At 37.2% G+C, this 22,095-nt stretch overlaps 2 protein-coding genes across 2 annotated transcripts in view; one reads left to right on the top strand and one right to left on the bottom strand.

The window, feature by feature from the left end:
* coro (protein coronin) overlaps nt 1-7,717 on the bottom strand; it is a 76,736-nt gene extending 69,019 nt beyond the window's left edge. The window contains exons 1-2 of the mRNA XM_067158635.2: nt 7,424-7,717; nt 7,048-7,245 (exon numbers count right to left, since the gene is read on the bottom strand). Coding sequence (XP_067014736.1) covers nt 7,048-7,245 — 198 coding nt within the window. The 5' untranslated portion in view covers nt 7,424-7,717. The remainder of the gene's footprint in view (nt 1-7,047; nt 7,246-7,423) is intronic.
* Nucleotides 7,718-8,134: 417 nt separating this feature from the next.
* Pis (phosphatidylinositol synthase) overlaps nt 8,135-22,095 on the top strand; it is a 29,727-nt gene continuing 15,766 nt past the window's right edge. The window contains exons 1-4 of the mRNA XM_067159265.2: nt 8,135-8,204; nt 17,314-17,402; nt 17,498-17,632; nt 21,370-21,523. Of these exons, the coding sequence (XP_067015366.1) occupies nt 17,360-17,402; nt 17,498-17,632; nt 21,370-21,523 (332 nt within the window). The 5' untranslated portion in view covers nt 8,135-8,204; nt 17,314-17,359. The remainder of the gene's footprint in view (nt 8,205-17,313; nt 17,403-17,497; nt 17,633-21,369; nt 21,524-22,095) is intronic.

The raw sequence follows: 22,095 nt of genomic DNA, 5'->3' as shown, positions 1-22,095 counted from the left end.
TGTCTCTACCATCCAGGCTAATATAATGCAGGATATGCAGCAATTCTCTCATAGTCAAAGGCTTTTTCATAATAAAACAAACATATACATCCCCAGAAAAATGTATACATCTTTACGTCAAACCTACATCCCCAGCAATGCCGCTCGGGTGCCAAATCCATTACAAAATCCAAACTCAGTACTACATGTATGATTTGTATAGAGTCTTTCGATACAGCTAATTTGATATTTGATACTTCATGTGTGTGTTTTTTTTCCCACCCTCTCTTGAATATTGCTGTACCAGCGTAAAGGCCTGCTGATTAAATAAAGAAGAGTTGGAGAAAGGAGGATTATCCTTGACACGTTTCAAAGAAAAACAACTGGTTTCGATATATCTCAAGAAGAAACCGACTGCCTGTAGGGACTTGGGAAAATAACAACCCAGCTACTAGACAAGTAAAAAAAGAGAAAGATAGTGCTGGATTCTGAAGGAGGAAACTGAGGACAGGGAGATGTAGGCAAATTCACTGTCAAAGAATCTGCCACTAGGCAGAACACATCATTATAATTTTATACATTTCTCTGCAAGTGTAGAGATTTACTCTGATAGCAGGATATTATTTGCTACACGTTCTGAAGACTGATTACTTCTAAGGTTCTAATTTAAAAAAACTTTCTCCCTTCAACAACACAATACACAGTAGTTATGGGGTACATCATAAAACCAGAGTTTTATATCCCTGACCTTTAATGACAAGAAGCACATCAAACAATTCATCCCATGGCTACATCTTGTAGCCACAACCTGAGGTTCTTGTCCTCTGCTGCCCACTTCAACACCACATACTTTCCAGAACCCATCTGGCTCTCGATATTTTCCAGGTACTTAAAACAAACTTTTAACTTACTAGAAAGAGTTTAGTACAGGGACAGAAAAGGCCAAGGAGTGGGAAGGAAGCAGCTGTGGCCTTAGATAAGGTACAACCCCAGCATTTGCCTGGTGTGAAAATGGGAAACCACAGAAATCGATCTTCAGGGCTGCCGACAGTGGGGTTCCAACTCACTATCTGCCGGATGCAAGCTCACAGCTACGCGACCTTACCGCACAGGCAACTCGCCCGGTAATTGATGATGTAAAGTACCGAGATCAATTATATAATTTAAACCAATTTCTTATACAGAAAGGTCAAAGCCTCAAAGAAATGTCAACCAATAATACATGGGTAGGATATTAATTTCAGTGATACTACTTTTAAAATATGCTCTTAAAAATTGCTCAATAGTTTTTTTCTATCACTGCACATATGCACTGTAGAGAGGGTTTTTTCTTCATTGATTTCAGCTCAATGAACATATGAGAGAAATAGGCCTATTTTATCAACAGACTCTGTGAAAGGTATAGTTTTACTAAATGCTGTCAGTTTTATGATTAGGCATAGGTTTTTATACTGCCAGACAAAAATTATCTTGACAAAATCAGTAATTCTCTGAAATAGCAATGATATTTACAGTAGAAATGCAGTAGGTATGGATGGGGCAATGCATCAGGCAGTTTTGTGAAAGAGACATGCCAATGAGAATTAAAATTCTGTACAAAGTAAGAGTCATTTCCAAGCTCGAATTTGAGGTTAAGTACATAAAAACAGTATTACAAAATGTTCTGTAGGCCCGACCATGGTCGTGATATACTTAGTATTAGAATTATATGCATATAAACATGATTCATATCTATTTTTGCACTTTCTGTACATGATTTCATAATGTCCTACATTTTAGAGCATTATGTCTTAAATTTTCCTTAAGTGTCCTACATTTTACAAAATTTTATTCTTCCAAAAACCTCGTTGAGCATCTCAAATGCAGAAGCAGTACAGTATGGAAAAACAAATGACACAATTCCTGATACTGTAGTTAGGGGATTGTACTTACAACACGGCTGACAAGGCAAGTCCTGCAATCAGTAATTGTGTTATTCTTTCATAAACTGAAAATATTGTGACTCAGAGGCATTTTTTTAGAAGTTATAAAACCAAAATAAAAACAAGCTGTATTCAAAATCTGTACGGGAAGAAATAATATTGGAAAGGGCTTAAGTAAAGAAAACTTTCTCAAAGTTACTAAGTTCGGAGTGGAGGACTACTGCAACCATAATTTGTCTCATTTATCCATAACATCACGAATTCACCATCATTGACAAGTTTACACAACGTAAACGATACTGTACTTAAATGGAAAATTCTAAATTCCCATGGAGGGAATTAGATATTTTTCACCAATAGAGCATGTCAAAAACATATCAAGTTGCCTCATATATAGGCTTCTGATAAGCTCACCTGCATACACCCAGCGTCAGTGGGTAGGGTCTGACACATCCCACTCTGACGAGTCTAGTGTCAGACCTAAGACGAAACGCTGGTTAATAGAGCAAACGCCTGAAAAGCCTTACATCTGATATGTTTATGACTGTACTTAAATACGCACGGTTTAAAGTCATGTGACAGAACCTGAGCATGTTCTTATAGAACAAAACAGGCAATTCTTTATCAGTGTGTGTTTCTTACAGGTATGTTATAGTCCTATAGACCTAATTAGTGTTTTCAACAGACTGAAATGCTTTAATGTTACATTTTACTGACAGTGGTGTGACAGGTTGCAATCTGTCATATTACTAGCAACTACTGTGGTACGACACCATAAATCTGCACAACTGCAATACAACTAATGTAATTTATTAACCCTTTCAGACTTGTATATTTTCCTGCCATTAGAAAAGAAAAAAATCTTAGGAATTTTTATGGCCTCTAGAATGCAAACTAAACGAGGGCCATAACTTTACAGATATTTGAAAAATATTTGTAAAAATTTATAACATGACCATCTTTGTATACAAGTTGCACTTTACCTATCTTTAAACACTTATGGATATAACTTATGTTCTTCGTATGGCATATTACTACTATCTCAAATGGATATCTCTTCTTTTCAATTGGCCTACTTTGAACCAAAATGTTCAACTAAACTGCTTTGTTCTTTGCCCAGTAATGCCACATCATCTCCCGGTGCAGCTTCCTCCTTTCCTTTGACCAGGGGGTACCTTTCTTTATTTCTTTTTTTTTTTCCCCATATTAATGTCTCACTAACAAATAATAATAATTTGCTTTACATCCCACTAATTACTTTGAGACGGTTTTCGGAAACGTCGAGATGCCAGAATTGAGTCCCACACAAGTTTTTTTTAATGTTCCAGTAAATCTACCAACACGAGCCTGACGTATTTGAGAACCTTCAAATACCACCGGCCTGAGTCAGGATCGAACCTGCCAAACTGGGGTCAGAAGGCCAGCACCTAAACCATCCGAGCCATTCAGCCCGGCTGTCTCACTAACAGATATAAGGTTTACAGCGATGCAAGAATGGCAAGGGCTAGGAGGATTAAGAAGGTAGCAGACGTGCTGTTATTTAAGATACAGCACCAGTATTTGCCTGTGAAAATGGGAAACAATGGAAAACATTTTAAGGGCAGTGGGCCAGGTTGCGGAGAATTTCCTGTTTTGCTAGGAGGTGAATGAGCAGCTGGCCAGTCTGTTGGGAGACAGTCTTGTCACATGACCACAGCTACCATCATTTTTCTTTGCAGTCAGAGAATCCCTCTATATGGAAGTAGATTTTTTACAATTTGCTTTATATCGCACTGACACAGATAGGTCTTATGGCGACGATGGGATAGGAAAGCCCTACGAGTGGGAAGGAAGCGACCATGGCCTTAATTAAGGTACAGCTCCAGCATTTGCCTGGTGTGAAAATAGGAAATCACGGAAAACCATCTTCAGGGCTGCTGGCAGTGGGGTTTGAACCCACTATCTCCCGGGTGCAAGCTCATAGCTGCACGCTCCTAACTACACGGTCAACTTGCCCGGTCTGGAATTAGAACTCTGAATTGTGTCATCCACAATATTCCCTGTGTTCTGGTACCAGCTCTAGGATAATTCTGAGGTTTCACTCAGTTCTTCAGTGAAAAAAAAAAAAAAAAAAAAAAAAAAAAAAAAAAAAAAAAAAAAAGGGGGGGGGGTTGAAGTAATTTACATAATAAAAGCTAAAAGTGTGCCAAAAAACATAACGAAAGAACAAATGAAAAAACGAAAGAGACATAACGGAAATAAAAACAGCACAATATACTATATTTACATCATCACATGGAGCAGAAAACAACTCTCTGCGATAAAATTAAGTAAGAACAGGGGTTTACAAAACATAATTGAATCTAAAAACAGTGTTGAGATGGCTCAAACGAATCGAAACATGTTTGAATTTGATTACTCCATCTAATGATGGAATGATATGATGTATTGAATTAGGAGGATACACTTAATTTTACCTTTGTAAAGTGAAAACCGTCAATATGGAATGATTCTAATATCTTGTAATAAGAAACCTTAACTGTTGTAAGTACCGTTACATGAGAAATTGATATATCTAGTGTGAAAGCTTTTTATACAATTATAAGTATTATTAATTTACCCCGGCTGTCAGATTTTCACACACACGCAACGAATGTCGTTTGATTTTCACACCCGCAAAATGATTGTCGTTTGTTAACACGCATGCGGCCTTCTTGGGAAGGATGTTGTCAAATGAGGTCAGTGCTGACAACCTCTGTACTTAGGAACTAATGAGTGAGTAGTGCTTCGATAGCTGGAGAGACAAGCAAAGAGGGTCTGGGGGCGCGGCCCTAGGTCTTTAGTTTCGTGTGGAAACACGATTGGTCTGGGCTGGTTCTTGCCGTGCGGACGGTTAGGATAGGACCTGGACAAGGCCATTGGTCAGGGTTGGTAACGGATTATAATTAATAGGAACGATATCACATGCTACTTCACATTGGCCAATAGGAATGCAAAAAGCTACTTCAGAAATGAAAATGGTGTGTAACAGTCTTCATTAAGTCATAAAAGTAAATGTACTTCTTCAGGCGGGATGGAGGGTTCTTGGACATCGCAATGAATGCATATCTCCTCCAAGATGCTCTCCAAGTTAGATTTCATTAATTACCAGTTAATATAACATTACAAATAAGATGACAGCCAGGCTGAAGTAATACCTGATAAGTTATTATGTTTGCTTTAAATGGAGCTCTTTTGTCTATTACCTGCTGATAACTAGAATCAAGCAGCTGATAGGGTTGATGATTTTTCGCAATAGTAATATTATGACTGACCACCATGATTTCAATGTCATTATTACTCAGCAATCAGTACAGCATAATTCTTAAATATTTAACCATCAAGAGAAGGACTTTAAACTGGTACCCACTATTCAAGATTTATACCAAGACACAAGAGATGTGGAACTAAAGAGCTAGTTGCAAATAGAGGACTGTGAAGGCACTTAGTTAATTCACAGACTTGTAGACTGAATAGACTGAATGGAGAAAGCAGGTAAAGTCCATAATAAAAATATGCGTGTGTGTGTGAGTGTGTGCGCACGTGCATGTGTTTGTGAGTTCTCAGTAGGGTTACATTGCGCATTCCTATCTACGAAATGTCACTGTAAAATTTGTCACAAATGGAACATAATAATTGCTTTTACTTAACTGAAGTGAAAAATACCGTCGTTTTAGAGAAATATGAATACATACTTAAGGCCTGTAGACACAATTCCTTTATGTCGTATTCCGCTGCTGGTGCCGTCTTTTGTTAATTTCTTGAGGTTGAAGGTTAGCACCGAGGAATGGCAGTGCTCTGTCTGTGGATTCTCATTATCTTTGTCCATATGACTAAAGCGGCCAGTTGAAACAGCAAATTCGAGGTCAACAGCATTCACAATGTTATTTCGTTCTTCAACGAGGCAAATGACCATGTTATAGTGATGTGGCTGGAACTCTATGGAAAAACAACTAGGGACGCATTCAACAACTTGGTGCTGCACATTACACAGAAATATCGTAAGTACCACAAAAATGATTTTTGTTGAAAGAAAAAATAGCACGATCCCTGGACCAATAAATATTTTTTTATTTTTGTTCGGGTCCGACTCGTTGGCTGAATGGTCAGCTTACTGGCCTTCGGCTCAGAGGGTCCCGGGTTCGATTCCCAGCCGGGTCTGAGATTTTAACCTTCATTGGTTAATTCCATTGGCTCGGGGGTTGGGTGTTTGTGCTGTCCCCAACATCCCTGCAACTCACACGCCACACACAACACTGTCCTCCAACGCAACAACACGCAGTTACGTACAGGTGGCAGATGCCGCCTACCCTCATCGGAGGGTCTGCCTTACAAGGACTGCACCCGGCTAGAAATAGCTACACGAAAAAAATAATTGTTCGAACGAAAATAGCATGATTTCTGGACCAATAAATCACTAGTCCACAGAATTCTTCTTATGTACATTGGCCATAGCTTTTTGTCGCCTATTAAATCTTGCATATCGCGATACAATTCAGGAAACAATGTCACTGACAACTGAAGCAATGAAACGAAAGCAAAGAACTTCAGTGAACACAGACATCACACACGAAATTGTTGAAAGTGTAAGACAGACAAAAGACGTGTGTTACTGTGAGCGTAGCACCAAAAGTACTTGTAAAGTAGGTATACATAATATTCTCCAAAAATATTTCTTAATTTACAGCAGATTTTAGACTTCAACTGTGTAAAAGCAATTATTATATTCCATTTGTGACAAATTTTACAGTGACATTTCGTAGATAGGAATGCATGACATAACCCTGAGTAGTTTCATTTAATTTTAATACTGTATTCCTGCAAGATATGCACAGGAAACAAATTTAACCAACACAGCCGTTTCCTCGACACCTCAGATCTCCCAAAGGAAATAAGGCAGGAAACAACTAGGCTTCTTATCTGTGCAGTATAACCTTATCTCACAGCGGTTTAAAAAACCACGGAAGTACTAATATGAAGCTTAATGGGAAGTGCCATTTAAATCTACATCCGCTCGCAATTTCAACAAAAACAAAGATACCTCTCTGAATAACGAAATATAGTGTGTACCAACAGAATGGTTCTGCCTACGTCTGTTAACATTACCAAATATAATAGAAACACTTACTTTGCTCAATGGAAGCACAACAAACGCACCTCCGCCAGCAGATTCAACAATTATTGCTAGAAATTTAGGATTCACAGCACAAAATGTAGAATCCCACGACGACTTCGACACTCGAATGTTATCATAACACTGATCTCTCTTCAGAGCTTGTCCATACACATGGCGGAACTTGCTGCTCCGCACAACTCGAAAAGACATCTGAGACACCAACAAATGCGAGATTATTAGCCGTCTGCAGCTAGATCAAATCAAACTACTATGACAACCTTAACCTAACCTTCTGACACACTAATGAGTATGAAATCATTGTTTGCATTTATAAAGAGAAAACTAACTAAGATCTAACCAAATAATAAGCGATTAACAATCACCTCACCTTTACGGAATTATGTACACCACTGCGATATTATGTTACACGATTTAAAATGTGCATGAATACAATTTATAAAAAAATAATACACCAACACAACACACGACAAGTGTAAGGCGGTATCAGTTCTGTCGAATTCCTGGAAAGCGCCCTCACATATGAACGGAAATAGCGTCACAATGCCATATTAGGCAATGTACCTTGAAATGTACAACCTAAATAACGCATCTAATCGAAGTTACATAACAGTGAAGTAAATACTATTGTACATTTCTTACACTAATACAACCTACATCCGCGACCGTAACTACAAAAATCAACACGTATAAAGAGCAATTATTTCCGTTCACAAGTCTTTCACCTTTTCTCAAATTTCATCGAATGTTTAATCTTGAAGATTCCATAGTACAGTATTGCACGCTGGTCGATGTATTGTCATATTACTTTTCGTCAATAGGTAACAGCACTTGTCTAGGCATATTTACGTAAAACTGTGCAAATAGTTTTATTTATCTGTCGGTAGATAGCAGGCACAATAATGATACAAACGCCTTATAATTAAGTTTACACAATGTATAATTAGAATGCATTTTGAAATAAAACTGTATGTACTATATTTGAATGGTCTAGTACAATTTTCTTGCCATAAATTATATTTATCGGGAACGACACTCAACTTCAAATCATTTTTCTAAAACATTCTTAATCAAGTGAAGATTTTGACAGGAGAGGTGATAGTTGTTTCTCTGAGCAATATTGCATTTTCCTTGCAATAGAAGAGTTGCAGGTATTAGTTTATTATGTATATCTTACGTTATGTTTGTCATAAGAATATAATTATGTGGAGTGAAATGGTGAGAAATATTAAATGGAAATCTTATCAAAAACGTACGTCATTCCTGCCAACCTACAAATAAATACCGCTACAGTGATGCCAACATAAATATTATCTTACACTTCATGTTGCCCGTTGCCTAAATAATGCTCGATGGGGGCGTTTTCTTATTCGTGGAAATATATATATTATAATTTTAAGAAATATTTCAATTCAGCATCGCTGGAATAACGTACAGTTTTTGACCTTAGAATATCCGAGACGACAGTGAAAACAATGTATCTAATCATCCGCTTTCAATTGACAATATCTTGATATGCTGTAACTTAACCATTCGCAATGCAGTTGCAAACAAGTCTGCAAATAAAATTCTTACTCCGGTGAAGGATGAAAGTATTGGGAGAAAAAAAATCAGTTGTGCAGTTTATTTTATATCCTTTCTTGATGTTTCTTCTTAGCGCCTACCATAAATAGGGTGATATTGCTTGATAAGTGTTCCAGTCTAAAGGCTTAACTTCGTCGCCATAAGACCTATCTGTGTCGCTGCGACGTAAAGCAACTAGCAATTGGTCATATTCTCCCATTTCAGAGCTTTCTGCAGTGATCATACTTTCAATGATCTTCTCCTCTGCATAGTTTACAACATTGCGCTCGTAACTCAGCTTTATACTGTAATTGCATTTATGTATTATTATTAAATGGCTGTCTGGATTAATGGGGTCCAGATTAATTTAATTTTTATGTATCCATCCGACCACCTTTGGTCAACTCTTGTTATTTTCTGATCCCAACAGTATTAGGTATCAAGGCCTAGGGAGCCTTTCATTTTCACACTCTTCGTGGCCCTTGTCTTTCTTTGGTCGATAACTTAATTTTTTGAAGTCTCAGATCCCTTCCATTTCTTCCCTCTCAGTGTTAGTAGAGGATGGCTACCCAATTGTACTTCCTCGTAAAACAATAATCACCACCACCACCACCACTCCTGAACCTGCCCCTGTGGGTGAGAGCAGGAGAATACATCCACGGTATCCCTCTGCCAATCATAAGAGATGACTGAAAGGGAAGCTCCAGGGTCTGTTAGCTTGAGAACGTAAATTGGTGACTACAAGAGCAATAACCGAGCCTGTCATTGTTTTCACTTATCCCCGTCTCTTTGCTTTCATATTTCTTATCTGACCTCCCTTAGTCAGCTCTTAATTCTCTTCTACCCCAACAGTGTTAGTTTTGCGAGGCCAAGGAAGTCTTTCATTTTCATGCCCTTCATTACCCTTCTCTTTCTTTTGATGACATCTTCATTCTTGAAAGGTATGGGCCTCTTTTCGATTTTCCCTCTGATTATTGTTAATAGAGGATGGTTGCTCAGTTGTAGGCCTACTTCTTCTTTAAACAATGGTCACCACCACTGCCAGTATATTTACAATTTAAAAATCCCCTTTTCAGGATATAATTTTGTTTCTCGAGCCTCTCAGAGCCAATTGTAGTTGAATGGATACTGACCTGTTCAAATACTCAAGTGAACCTTTCGAACAACCCACCAGAAAGCTGACAGAAAACAACAGTCATCCCTATTCATAAAAGAAAGGTGATTTAAAAAATTGATGATAGTGGGATACTAGTCTCTCATATCAATTAAGACCGAACGCACAGTGTATGTACTTTGCACTACGCCAGCTGCCTCAGACAAACTTACGTCACGCACGGCTGCCTTGCTTTAAGTGTGTCTACGATTTTATATGAAATACCTTATAGAAGATGTTGGAAGTGTCATCCTTCTTGGGTTATACAGGCATAGTATCTGGTAATTCTGGCTGATGCGAGTGAGTTCTGCCACTGTTTCTGATTTCATTTGTAATGTTTTCTTTCAGTTCCTCCAATGTGTGAGGATGATAAATTTTTTCTTTCAGTTTACCCCACAAGTAAAAATTACAGTTAGATCTGGAGAATGAGGGAAAAATAGACTAGCACTGATCACTCTGCCTGCAAACACTTTCGAAATTTTAAGACGGGAATCTTCTGCTGTATAAGCAGGGGCTGAATCTGTTGAAACCAACCATGTGATTTTTCTTCTTCCGTTAACTGATGTAAAAACGGCATCAAAATCGCATCTTGGTACCTCTCTGCATTTACTGTCTTTTTGAAAAAAAATAGGCCCAGTTATTCGTTTTGCACTAACAGCACACCAAACACCAATCTTCCTATCATAATGAGACCCTCATTAACTTCTCAGTTATTGGTCTGTAAATGAAATAATAAAATGATCAAAACCTGAGAAAGGTTCATTGTAGATTTGTATTGGCGCACTAACCGAAATTATCATAATTCACCTTCTTGATCAACTGCTAAATGAAGGCCTGTGTGAATATCTTCCACTTATAACAATTCTTGGCCAATAGTAACTATGTCCTCACTGGATAATACCCGAAACTCCTTGATCTTTCTCATGTATGCTTGTACACTGTTTATATGATAAAATCCCAGCACAGTCATTAGTGAAATTAAAGACCATCTAAACATTGTCATTAAATACATTGAAGATAACAGCGATGAAAACATATCTGCATATTATGAATGTTTGAGGCATTTGCGTTGAGTTAATTATTAAATAAATTAATGTCAAAGAAAGACAACAAATGATCGGCAGTTTATTCAAACCAGTGTGGTCAATGAAGGTGTGCCTTGATTGCCATGTTCTAATTTTGTATTGCACTAGTAATTCTGTACTGTATAGGGCCTAAAACTGTATTGCATTATATCTTTGTATTCTAAATAACATTTGTATTTTTAAAATTTAAAATACTGTACTGTACTCGTTCTTTTTACTGAACAGTGTTTAAATATGTAATTTGTCTCATTTCATGAGGTATTTTTCTTAATGTGGACTTTCATTAATTTGGACAACCTAGAGCCCCAGTTAGCCCAGATTAATGAGGTTCTACTGTATATGGAATCATTACTCCATGAACTGTTTGGATTTCAATATGTATCATAGAACAATCTGAACTCTGTGGTTCCAAAAACCAAATAATATAATCTTTACTCCCAGGGGCTTTCAGCTTGGGTTTGTGGTCTGGCTACCACAGGTCACCTAGGTAGTCTGAAATTGCTTTCTTTCCTCATTTCTCCATTCATCAACATTGGTTACGGCAGGGGTTTACTTATTGATTCGGTTTAATAGAGCATTTGTGGATACCTACCAATAATTTTGGTAATTGTAGGATTTTCTTCCAAGACGCTCATACGTAACAAGGTTGGGATCTCTTCCTTTCTCTCTTCTGATTAGCGTTAAGGGAGGATGGCTTAAAACAATGAGCACCATCACTATTGTGATGTAGAAAGAGTTGAAAAGTAATTGAGTATAAGTGTTAATCAAATTACTTGTAACAGTTACATTCTTAAGTCATTTGTATTTGTAATCGGTATATTTTACTGAATGTAATTTTTACTTGTAATTTACTTCTTGAAATAAAATTGAAATTGTTAGCCTACTTTCTAGTAATCGTTACATTTTAGTAATTGATATAGATTGCACAGAGCAGAAATAGGAACACAAAAAAAATGATGAAGAAATTTTTTTCAGTTCTACTACGGCAGAACCAGTAACTTGACCAGTTCTGAAGGAGATACTTTCCTACCTCTCCAGTACTTCCAAAGACATCACACTTCTACCAGTGATGTTCTGAAAATTAAAAGATATTCTTTCCATTAAATGGAAAGATGTACATTCTCCCAGAGATGTTGAGGCTTAGCAATGAGAATCTTAAGAACCAATTACATTTTTGCAAAGTACATGGCAAATTATTTCAAACACTAAAAGTCATGAACTAAAATAAAAATTATGGATTAAGACTATGGTCCACTCATAGCCCTTTCCTACTGCATCATTGCCATCTGTATCAGTACAATGTAAAGAACATTGTAAAAAGAAAGAAAGTGGGTAAAAAAGAATTTGAACGTCCCAAGGAATCATCTTTAGTCTCACCTTGTGATGATAGCCACTTAATGTCTCTATGCTAAAAAGATACAAAATTAATTATTATCTTACTTTATCTTTACTCAAGAAGTGAGGAATAAGAGTGGTGGTGGCAAGGGGAGGTGCTGAAGGAAGGAAACACAATATTTCCACAGCTTCTCATTGTAAACAAATGGGCCAATGCACACTGAGGTGACGAGTTTCAGGCGCTCATCCCCTCACCACCACCACTCTTATTCCTCACGTCTCGAGTCTCTTTGAAGAAGCACACCTCCCGTTCACTTCCTTTATTCACTGTGGTGCAACAGCCTATTTTTTTGTGAGGCTGTCCTTTACCAAGGCTATGACTCTGTAAAAGCACTCGTAGGATATCCTTGACTAATTATGAAACCTATCCGGATAAATTTCTAGCTCTGACATTACATTAAAGGTTCCACTCTTGCTTTTTTTTAGGTTCACCCAAAACTTCCTGTGGCTGTTCAGTTTTGATAAGTCAGCAAGAACTAAATAAAACATTCTCACCACTTTAGTTTCGAATACATGTTGAACAACGTCACGAAAAACTAACCATTTCTCCGCCAGACCTGCACTCTTGGCTGTCCTTTCTGTGTAGCTTATACGCACCTCCACCCATCGCAACTTCTGTATGTGCATCAGGCCTACGGATACACCTTAATCTACAATGATATACTGTACTTTAGGTACAGTATTATTTATGCCTGTGCTATGAGGTGTGAAATGCAGCCAATTTACAGATGGCAAGTACTCATCGTTGACATGTCATCTATGGCTAGTCTTATATATTTAGCACCTGCTAACTCTAAACTTACTCATTTTTTTTATCTGCTCAATCTGTGTGTGACACAAAACTCTATGATGCAGTTGCAGCAGTGTATCCCGTCCCCTGTTCTTGAACCATAAACAAACCCTTGGTGCGAGTAGCTGTATGTGGGTATGGCTGTTCCCAGTGTAGTCAGATAAACTGTGGGGCTGCTGTGGTGGATAACTACCCATGAGGTACTTGGAAGATGATGATGATGATGATGATGCTTGTTGTTTAAAGGGGCCTAACATCGAAGGTTATCGGCCTGGAAGATGATGAGGGAGGCCTTTGCTCCAAAACAGGATTGATCGATGATGATGATGATGATGATGATGATGATGATGATGATGATGATGATGATGATATCAGGCAATTGCTGCAATGTACATTAATTTACTAAAACCACTTCCACTCTGATTTGCATTTCGTGCTGTTGTCTAGACAGCAGATACTCTGTCAGTTGTTACCTAGTCTTTTCATAAATGATTTCAAAGAAGTTGTAATTTTATCAAACAGCTTCCTTGGTAAGTTCTTCCAATCCCTAAATCTTCTTCCTATAAATAAATATTTGCCTCAGTCTGTCCTGTTAGATTCCAACTTTATCTTCTACTTTTAAAAGCTCCACTCAAGCTTATTTGTCTACTAATGTCACTCCTTGCTATCTCTCCATTAACAGCTGAGAAAATACCGCTTACAAGTTATAAATTTCATTTTGGTCCATGGTGGATATATAGTACGTATAATCGCAGCTTAGTAAAATAAAACATCCACCTTTCTACCCCAATAATATTTTGATTATTTATTCTACATTTAGTTTTACATTAATATGGTGCATGTTATGTTCTATTTTAGGACATCCTCAGCCATGTTTTCTTGTTATAGGTTAAAATTGACTCGGAGAACAAGGATCCATAAAACACTACATAATCAACAACACTTAAATTAAAATGTCTTGTCCATGACAAGAAGAGTAGTAAAAATTCCAATAGGTCTTGTGAATCTTATCTTCTACTTATGTATAACATATATTGTTTGTTAGAACTCATTATTTATACAAAATCGCACTTGTGTTCTACTTATGTATAACATATATTGTTTGTTAGAACTCATTATTTATACAAAATCGCACTTGTGTTCTTGTTTTAAAAATCTTCAACAGTCTAGTATATTAAAAATCTTCTTTTGACCAGAATTGTAACATAAATTAGCACTGGAAAACTTCTGTAGCTTACTTGTTATAAGGTGGAAAGGAAATTTCGTATTGTTCAACAAGAACAGGCCAGTTTTTACTTAATGAAGGTGAAACAAATCCATAAAATTTGTTATGTCAAAATCTGGAAAGAGGGGAATAAAAATTGCATAGTATGAGAATGTGAAAGGGACCAACTGATGTGAAGATTTTTATTTACTAATCTCCGATTATAAATACCACTTAGTCAAGTAGCTAGTTTTCTTACTCCCAAGCCTACCCAGTCCAAACTTTTGCAACATTTTTTGTAACACTATTCATTTGTTGGAAATTACCCATAATAAATCGTACTATATCCTTTGGATTTTTCCAGTTCTCGAATCAAGTAAGCCTGATGAGGGTCCCATATACTGGAACCATACTCTAATTAGAGTCTTACCAGAGACTTATAAGACCTCTCCTTTAGATCCTTACTACAACCCCCAAGTACCCTCATAACCATGTGCAGAGAGATCTGTACCCTTTATTTATAACCTCATTAATGTGATTATATCCCATCGTGTCTTCATAAATAAGGACCTTGCAGTGCATACCGAGTCTGGCTCCATGGCTAAATGGTTAGCATGTTGGCCTTTGGTCACAGGAGTCCCAGATTCAATTCCCGTCAGGGTCGGGAATTTTAACCATCATTGGTTAATTTCGCTGGCACGGTGACTGAGTGTATGTGTCGTCTTCATCATAATTTCATCCTCATCACAACGCGCAGGTCACCTACGGGAGTCAAATCAAAAGACCTGCACCTGGTGAGCCGAACATATCCTCAGACACTTCCGGCACTAAAAGCCACGCACCATTTCATTTCATTGCATACCAAGAACATGGTTTACCATGCTGTTGTCATATCAACACTGCTTTATGGTTGTGAAACTTGGGTCCATCTACCATCAGGATATCAAACAGCTAGAGCGCTTCCATCTCAAAAGCTTACATCCATCTTGAACATCAAATGGGAGGACCGTGTCACCAACCTTGAAGTTCTTGAGAAAGCACATGCTATAAGCATTGAGGCTACCATCATTGGACAAGACTTCATGGAGCCCCTTTGAGGTGTTTCAAGGATCAGCTAAAGCATACTATGAAAAGAGCTAGAATTAACACTCAATCCTGGGATATACTTGCTGAAAATTGTACACTTTGGCGCCACGCTGTTTCTACATCAGTTACGGTGTTTGAAGAGGAACGACAACGACGTGAAGAAGATAAACGACAAGCATGGAAGCTCCGCCAAGCTCAGCCCCGCCTTCCCCCAGCCATTCCATGTGATGGGTTTGGACGTATGTTTCATGCCAAGATTGGGTTACTAAGTCATATGAAACATATTCATAAAGGATTATGAGTGTGGAAATATAAACTGCTGAAGAATATGTTTACTCAGATACGAGTTGCAGCCAACGACGATGATGAATGTGATTACCTTAATAAAGATTTTTCTTTATAGAACACTCAGGTATTTACCTATAGTGATCTCCATGAGGTACGAGTACTTTAACCCCACCAACATAATAGCTACGTCTTTCTTCCTAGATCCATCCCATCGTCTCCAAAACCTGGTCTGAAATAGTGTGGTTAAAACTATGTACCAGTTTACTAAGAAAAGAGATTGGAGGAAAAAAATCAATGACAAGATTCCTGATCAATAATTTGGTTTCCGGAAAGGAAGATCAACACTCCACGCTGTGGCAAATTTGTTGGATAACATAGATAAAACTCTACGACACCCTAAAAAGAAATTCTATGCTGCCTTTGTTGACTATAACAGTATACAGTATACAGTACTATGTCTATAACAAAGCTTTTGACTTGACAAATAGGGAAATTCTAATACACAAACTAGAGCTGTTGGTAGGAAAAAATAACAAATTGGTGACTATTATAAATAATATTCTGACCTCAAACAGAATTATGATAGATGATGGGACAACTAGGTCAAAAAGCATCACTCGGACAAACGGAGTCTTACAAGGAGACCCATTAAGCCCGCTACTCTTTAATGTAATCACTTCAGATATTGTTACTAAAATAATACCTAGGAACTCCCCAGTAGTACTCTACATGTATGTTGATGACATGGTCTTAGGATCCAGTAATAAAGAAGAATTACAGATAGTAATAGACAAACTGAAGGAATGGGCAAAGGAAAATTATTTTACTATTAACATTAACAAGACTGTGCAGATGGTCTTTAGAAAGGGTGGAAGATTAGCCAAAACATACTTCTCAGAAATGAGAAATTGGAAATTGTAAGTCATTTCAAATATTTAGGAATACATCTACAAACAACCAGAACATCATTTAGAATACATATAAAGAAAAGAGCAATAGCAGCTATTCGTAGTATTCAAGATATCACCAGAGCAGAGTTACTGGACATTAAAACAGAGTTGTTCTTATTTCATGCAAAAATAGCACCGATCGTAACATACGGCATACACTTAATATGGACACACCTTACATCCAGTGACCTCAAAACATTAGATTGTGTAAAAGCAAATTTTTTGAAAAGGACACTAGCCATCTCAATAATTACTCCTGCAAGATTAGTTTACGAACTTACAGAGGAAACTTTCTTCTTTGAGGATCTTAAATTAAGATTGCATCTACCAACAACCAAAGCTTCAGAAAAACACCTAAATGATAGGAAGGAGAAAAGGGCAAATATCTGGGAGGAATTTTACTGCACCGACGCAATGATAAATAAGGAATGGACTCAAACCAACTACGCTCTTAGGCACACAATGACTCGGTTTGCTGTGCATGGATTTCTTCATCAGATATGTAAAATAAAGTCTTTTCAGTCACTGAATGAACACTGCTTATGTGATCTTTGTGGTAAACAATGTGGGAGATATCACCTACAGGACTGCTTGAAAAGAATAAAATCTATAGTAAGATACAATGAAGAAAATTAATCTGTATATGTATTTATTGGCCAGTGTGGTATTGATCCATTATCTAAAATGAAATGAATTGCAATGGAAATGTTGCTTTGAATAATGTTTCTGATGTTTTGTATTTTCAGATTGTGAAGATCACTTTATACCTGACGTCAGCCAACTAATACCAACATGACTTCTGAGAATATATTCCTGTTTTATCCAAATCTCATAGGTAATGGATACAGTCTGTTAAATATGATTTTTCTGCTTTTTTTTTTTATAAATATGTTAAACATTCCTTTGATATTATAATTTATTCTTTTCCAGGCTATGCCAGGATCATTTTGGCTCTCATTTCCTTCTACTACATGCCTTCCAATTACATGGTTGCCTGTTGGTGTTACATCATCAGTGGTTTACTTGATGCGTTTGACGGATATGCTGCCAGATATTTCAACCAAAGTGAGTTGGAAGTGAAATATTTTAAAAAATCAAACTCCATAGATTTCTAGCTTGAGAAGGAAATGGAATAGACAAGTAATGAAAGAGATCAAAAATAGTAATCTAGCACCAATATGAGCAATGGAATGGAACCATCATGTGATAAATCAAATCATATATTGAGAGACATAATAATGTAGTGTGTTATCAGGGTCCCTAAAGTCCAAATCACTACTGAGGTGGCATCTTTTTACTATAAACTAAATTGATAAAACTACCATTTAGAGTTATTTACAAGTTCAGTGATTTCTGAGTTTTACACTCAACACAGTTTTTATTCATGGACATAATCGAATGCACACCCTTCTGGCTCACAAACATCGCTTCTCACAGTGTAGTGTCATTCCAGAACAATTCATTTCACAACTAACAAGCCTTGTTGAACTCCACATAGCTGTCTGATGGATCACTCTGGGTCACTCTGTATAATTTCCCCTTTGGGCAGCTATGGTTAGACCCCATGTGGGTGAGGGCAGTAGAATATATCTTTGGTACCCCCTGACTGTCATGAAAAGTAACTCGAAGATGCCATTATGTCTGTGATATTGTCTCTTGAGACAAACAAAATAATGATTTATGAGAAGATTGCTCTAAGGGCGCTTGGACATATACCATGCTTGCTAGTATTGCTTATCAGAGAGAACTTGTTGCTTCCAACTTCCTAACTAAGGTCAGGATTGTGTCTTTCTTCAGAGGAATACATGCAACATACCGGTATTCTCTAATGCCCTGTGTGTAGCAATGATGAAGTTCATTATCAAAAGAGAGAGAGAAAAAAAAAAGAGTAGCGAATGGACTGTGGCAACATCACTTGGATACTTCACCGAACCAAACTCCCATAGTTCCAGTGTCATTTAATACAGATACCATCAAAATCAAATACCATCAAAATCTGTGCACTATGAACAAAGATATGATGGTATTTTTAAAACTATCCATTTTATATGGGTCACTCTGAATAATTTCCCCTTTGAGCAGCTATGGTTAGACCCCATGTGGGTGAGGGCAGTAGAATATATCTCTCGTACCCCTTGACTGTCATGAAAAGTAACTATAAAAGGTAACCTCCCAAGGACTCTCGACTTAAGAACCTGCTGTCTTTCTCCATACATGAGAAAAGCTCTGCGGGAGTGGGGAGTCTGTCCTGAGGAGTGCGGGAGGAGAGACTGATGGGAGATTGCTCCATGAGTTGCTATTGGCTGGGCATGTTGACCAACCATCATAAAAATATTGGTCACTTTGAGTGTGTGTGAGTGTGTGAGTAAGCAAGCGAGCACATTGTTCTTATTAGCAGGATAGATTTCTTGTATTGGTGTGTGTAAAATATGTATAATATAACAATCAATATGTCCAGCATTTGGAAGCAAGGTAGAAGAGTCCACATTAAAGCACAGAAAGTAATTGCCAACATCATAAGTCTGTGTGAGATGAAGAAGCACAACAGAAAGAGTTGGTACTTCCACTGTCTTGTGCAAGGGAGAGAGCAGCAAAATACTCTGGTGTCTCAATGTCCCTGATTAAAGCTATCAGTGAGATGACAGAGGTTCAAGGCCTCCTCCGTGCACACCTGAAAAGCATCGGTCTTGACCAAGCTCCAAAAATGTTACCACTGACGACTTCCATACGTCAGTCATACAGAGAATAGTTGCCATAAGACCTGTCTGAGTCGGTGCAACATAAAACAGTAGCATAATAATAATCTTGCATTCCAAATATGGAGGATTCAAAAATCCCTCTTCTAATGGTTGGGGGCTGATAGAATAAACCTACAGTATTCTCTGCCTGTTCTAAGAAGTGACCAAAAGGGAAACCATACAGTCTAAGAATTTTACGAATAAAGAACATGGTCACAAATTCTGGTAAATTATTAGTGGTGGTGAAGGTGGTGATTATTGTTTTAAGAGGAAGTACAACTAGGCAACCTTTCTCCATTAACACTAACAAGAAGGAAAAAATGGAGGGGATCCAACACTTTGAAATAAGAAGTTATTATATTAATAAAACCACCTTTCCAATACACAATATTCCTTTATATTTAGGATAAAAACATTTAATTACAAGTAGGACATGTTTTGCTCAATCTTAGTGAGCATCATCAGCTATAGATAACATAATCCATGGTGGGTCAGGGCCCTGATCCTGATATATATAACGAAAAAACGTCTAATATACATTGATAAAATACAAATTTTAACAATTTAAAAATAATCATTAAGAGTATATTATGTCTATTAAAACAAATATTGATAATTAAAATCGCTTAAAATGTAAGTGGAATGAATGACATGAAATGTTACTATAGTAAGTAGTGATTAAATGTTTGTATAAATCAATGGCCATAATAATCTTCGCTCAATTGCATTAGACTGTTTATGATTAAAAACAGTTATTCACATAAGGGTGAGCTCTTGTAATGAACTATGATGTTGTTATTTAAAATAAACATGATGAGGAATGCTAAAATCACATATATTGGTTGAAAAACGAACTGCACTGATGATAAAACATCGTCTGGATCGGCGTGGGGCCCTGACCCACCATGGATTATGTTATCTATAGCTGATGATGCTCACTAAGATTGAGCGAAACATGTCCTACTTGTAATTAAATGGTTTTATCCTAAATATAAAGCACTATTGTGTACTGGAAAGGTGGTTTTATTAATATAATAACTTCTTATTCTGAAATCCAATATGGTTTTACAATGAGATTTATAACTTGTAACTTTGAAATAAAGAATGACAAGGGTCACCGAAGGTGTGAAAATGAAAGACTCCCAAGGCCTCGAGTGCTCTAATACCGTCAGGGTCCAAAGAGAACAAGAGCTGACCAAGGGAGGTCAGATAGGGTAGATGAAAGTGAGGAGTCTGGCACAAGTAAGTGGAAGCAATGGCAGAACTCAGCCATGATCATCAACACTTGCTCCAAAGTTAAGAGCCCCTGGGGGCCCTTTTACACACCTCTTATGTCAGGCAGGGAATATGTGGATCTTATTCTACCACTTGCACTCACTCCACCAATAGAGCGAGGTAAATTATTACAAAAGAAAAAATAGACTTCCCTATGTGGAGCAGTATCTCTTAAGCTCATTTTACACAGAATAGGTTTTAAGTGGAAGACCTGTGTAAATAAGTGTAAAGGCCGATGACTTAGATGTTAGGCCCTTTTAATCAACAAACACAACACAATAAGTGTAACAATCTTAGTGGAAAGGCCAGATATTATTAGGTGGCATTCTAGATATTTAAGAACCATTCAGATCTTGTGCAGAAAACAAAGCATATATTTTACCTTGACAAAAGCTGGATGGACAGCAATGTGACATCTGAGGTTGTCTGATTACATGCTTAACACCTCAAAAAAATTCCTTCAACATTTTTGTGGGTTTCATTATTTTCTTAGGAAATCTTAGCTTCCTTGGTACTGAGTTTCAAGTTTCTAACATGTCTGGAAGTGCCTTGTTAATTAATGTACTTTTTGTTTGTATGCATATCTCACTACACTCCCATTTATTAATATACAGTAGATAGCTTAGGAGAAAGGTGGTAAATGTTTTCAGGATGGTCAGAAGCACCCGGACAGCTGGCTGCACTTACTCCAGTCCTCATTTCTTCCCGGGATTTTCTCATGAATGGAGGGCAGTAGGTAGTTGTGTATCCCATTTTTCACGACTGGTTTTTGTTTTGTCCCCCTGTCAGGTACTAAGTTTGGTGCCATCCTGGATCAGCTGACAGATCGCTGTGGAACCATGTGCCTCATGGTGACACTGAGCAACTTCTACCCAGAGTACATGTTCTTATTCCAACTGAGTATGACAATCGACATAGCTTGTCATTGGATACATCTTCATTCGTGAGTATCAATAATATTCAATTAAGTGTACATAGTTTGAGTGTTGTTTCAAGTAGAGAGAATCAACCACATGATAGTTTTATGATTTCCACAAGGAAATTTTGGTTAAATAAACATCCATTTGCTCAATACTGTACAACTGATTTAGTTATAAAAATAGTCAATATAATCTCAAATTAAGACATGCTTCGGTCCTGGTATGGACTATCTTCAGCTAACGTCAACAGTAGGCTACAAGATAAAATTAAAATATTACAAAAACTTTTAATCAAAAATAAAATACATGGGTAAATTTATAAAAACATCTTCTAAAATAATTGGTGTTTTGCATCTAAGAAGGATTAAAAAACAACAAATTCCTTTGATATTCTTTGAAAAGCACAATAAACAAAGTACGAGGACAGTTAAATTAAAAATGAAACACATGGACAGGTAAAAAATGTCTTTAAAATTTATTGCTAAATAGTGTCTAAAAAGAGGATGAAAAACTAGGATAAAAATTTATGCTTATGGTGTTCAAAGCAGTAAAACCACAGGTGAAGAGAACCAAACCAAACCCCATGGCACTACAG

The sequence above is a fragment of the Anabrus simplex genome, chromosome X (genome assembly GCF_040414725.1).
Source record: "Anabrus simplex isolate iqAnaSimp1 chromosome X, ASM4041472v1, whole genome shotgun sequence".
Lineage (NCBI taxonomy): Eukaryota > Metazoa > Arthropoda > Insecta > Orthoptera > Tettigoniidae > Anabrus > Anabrus simplex.
This window is presented reverse-complemented; position numbering and strand designations above follow the sequence as displayed.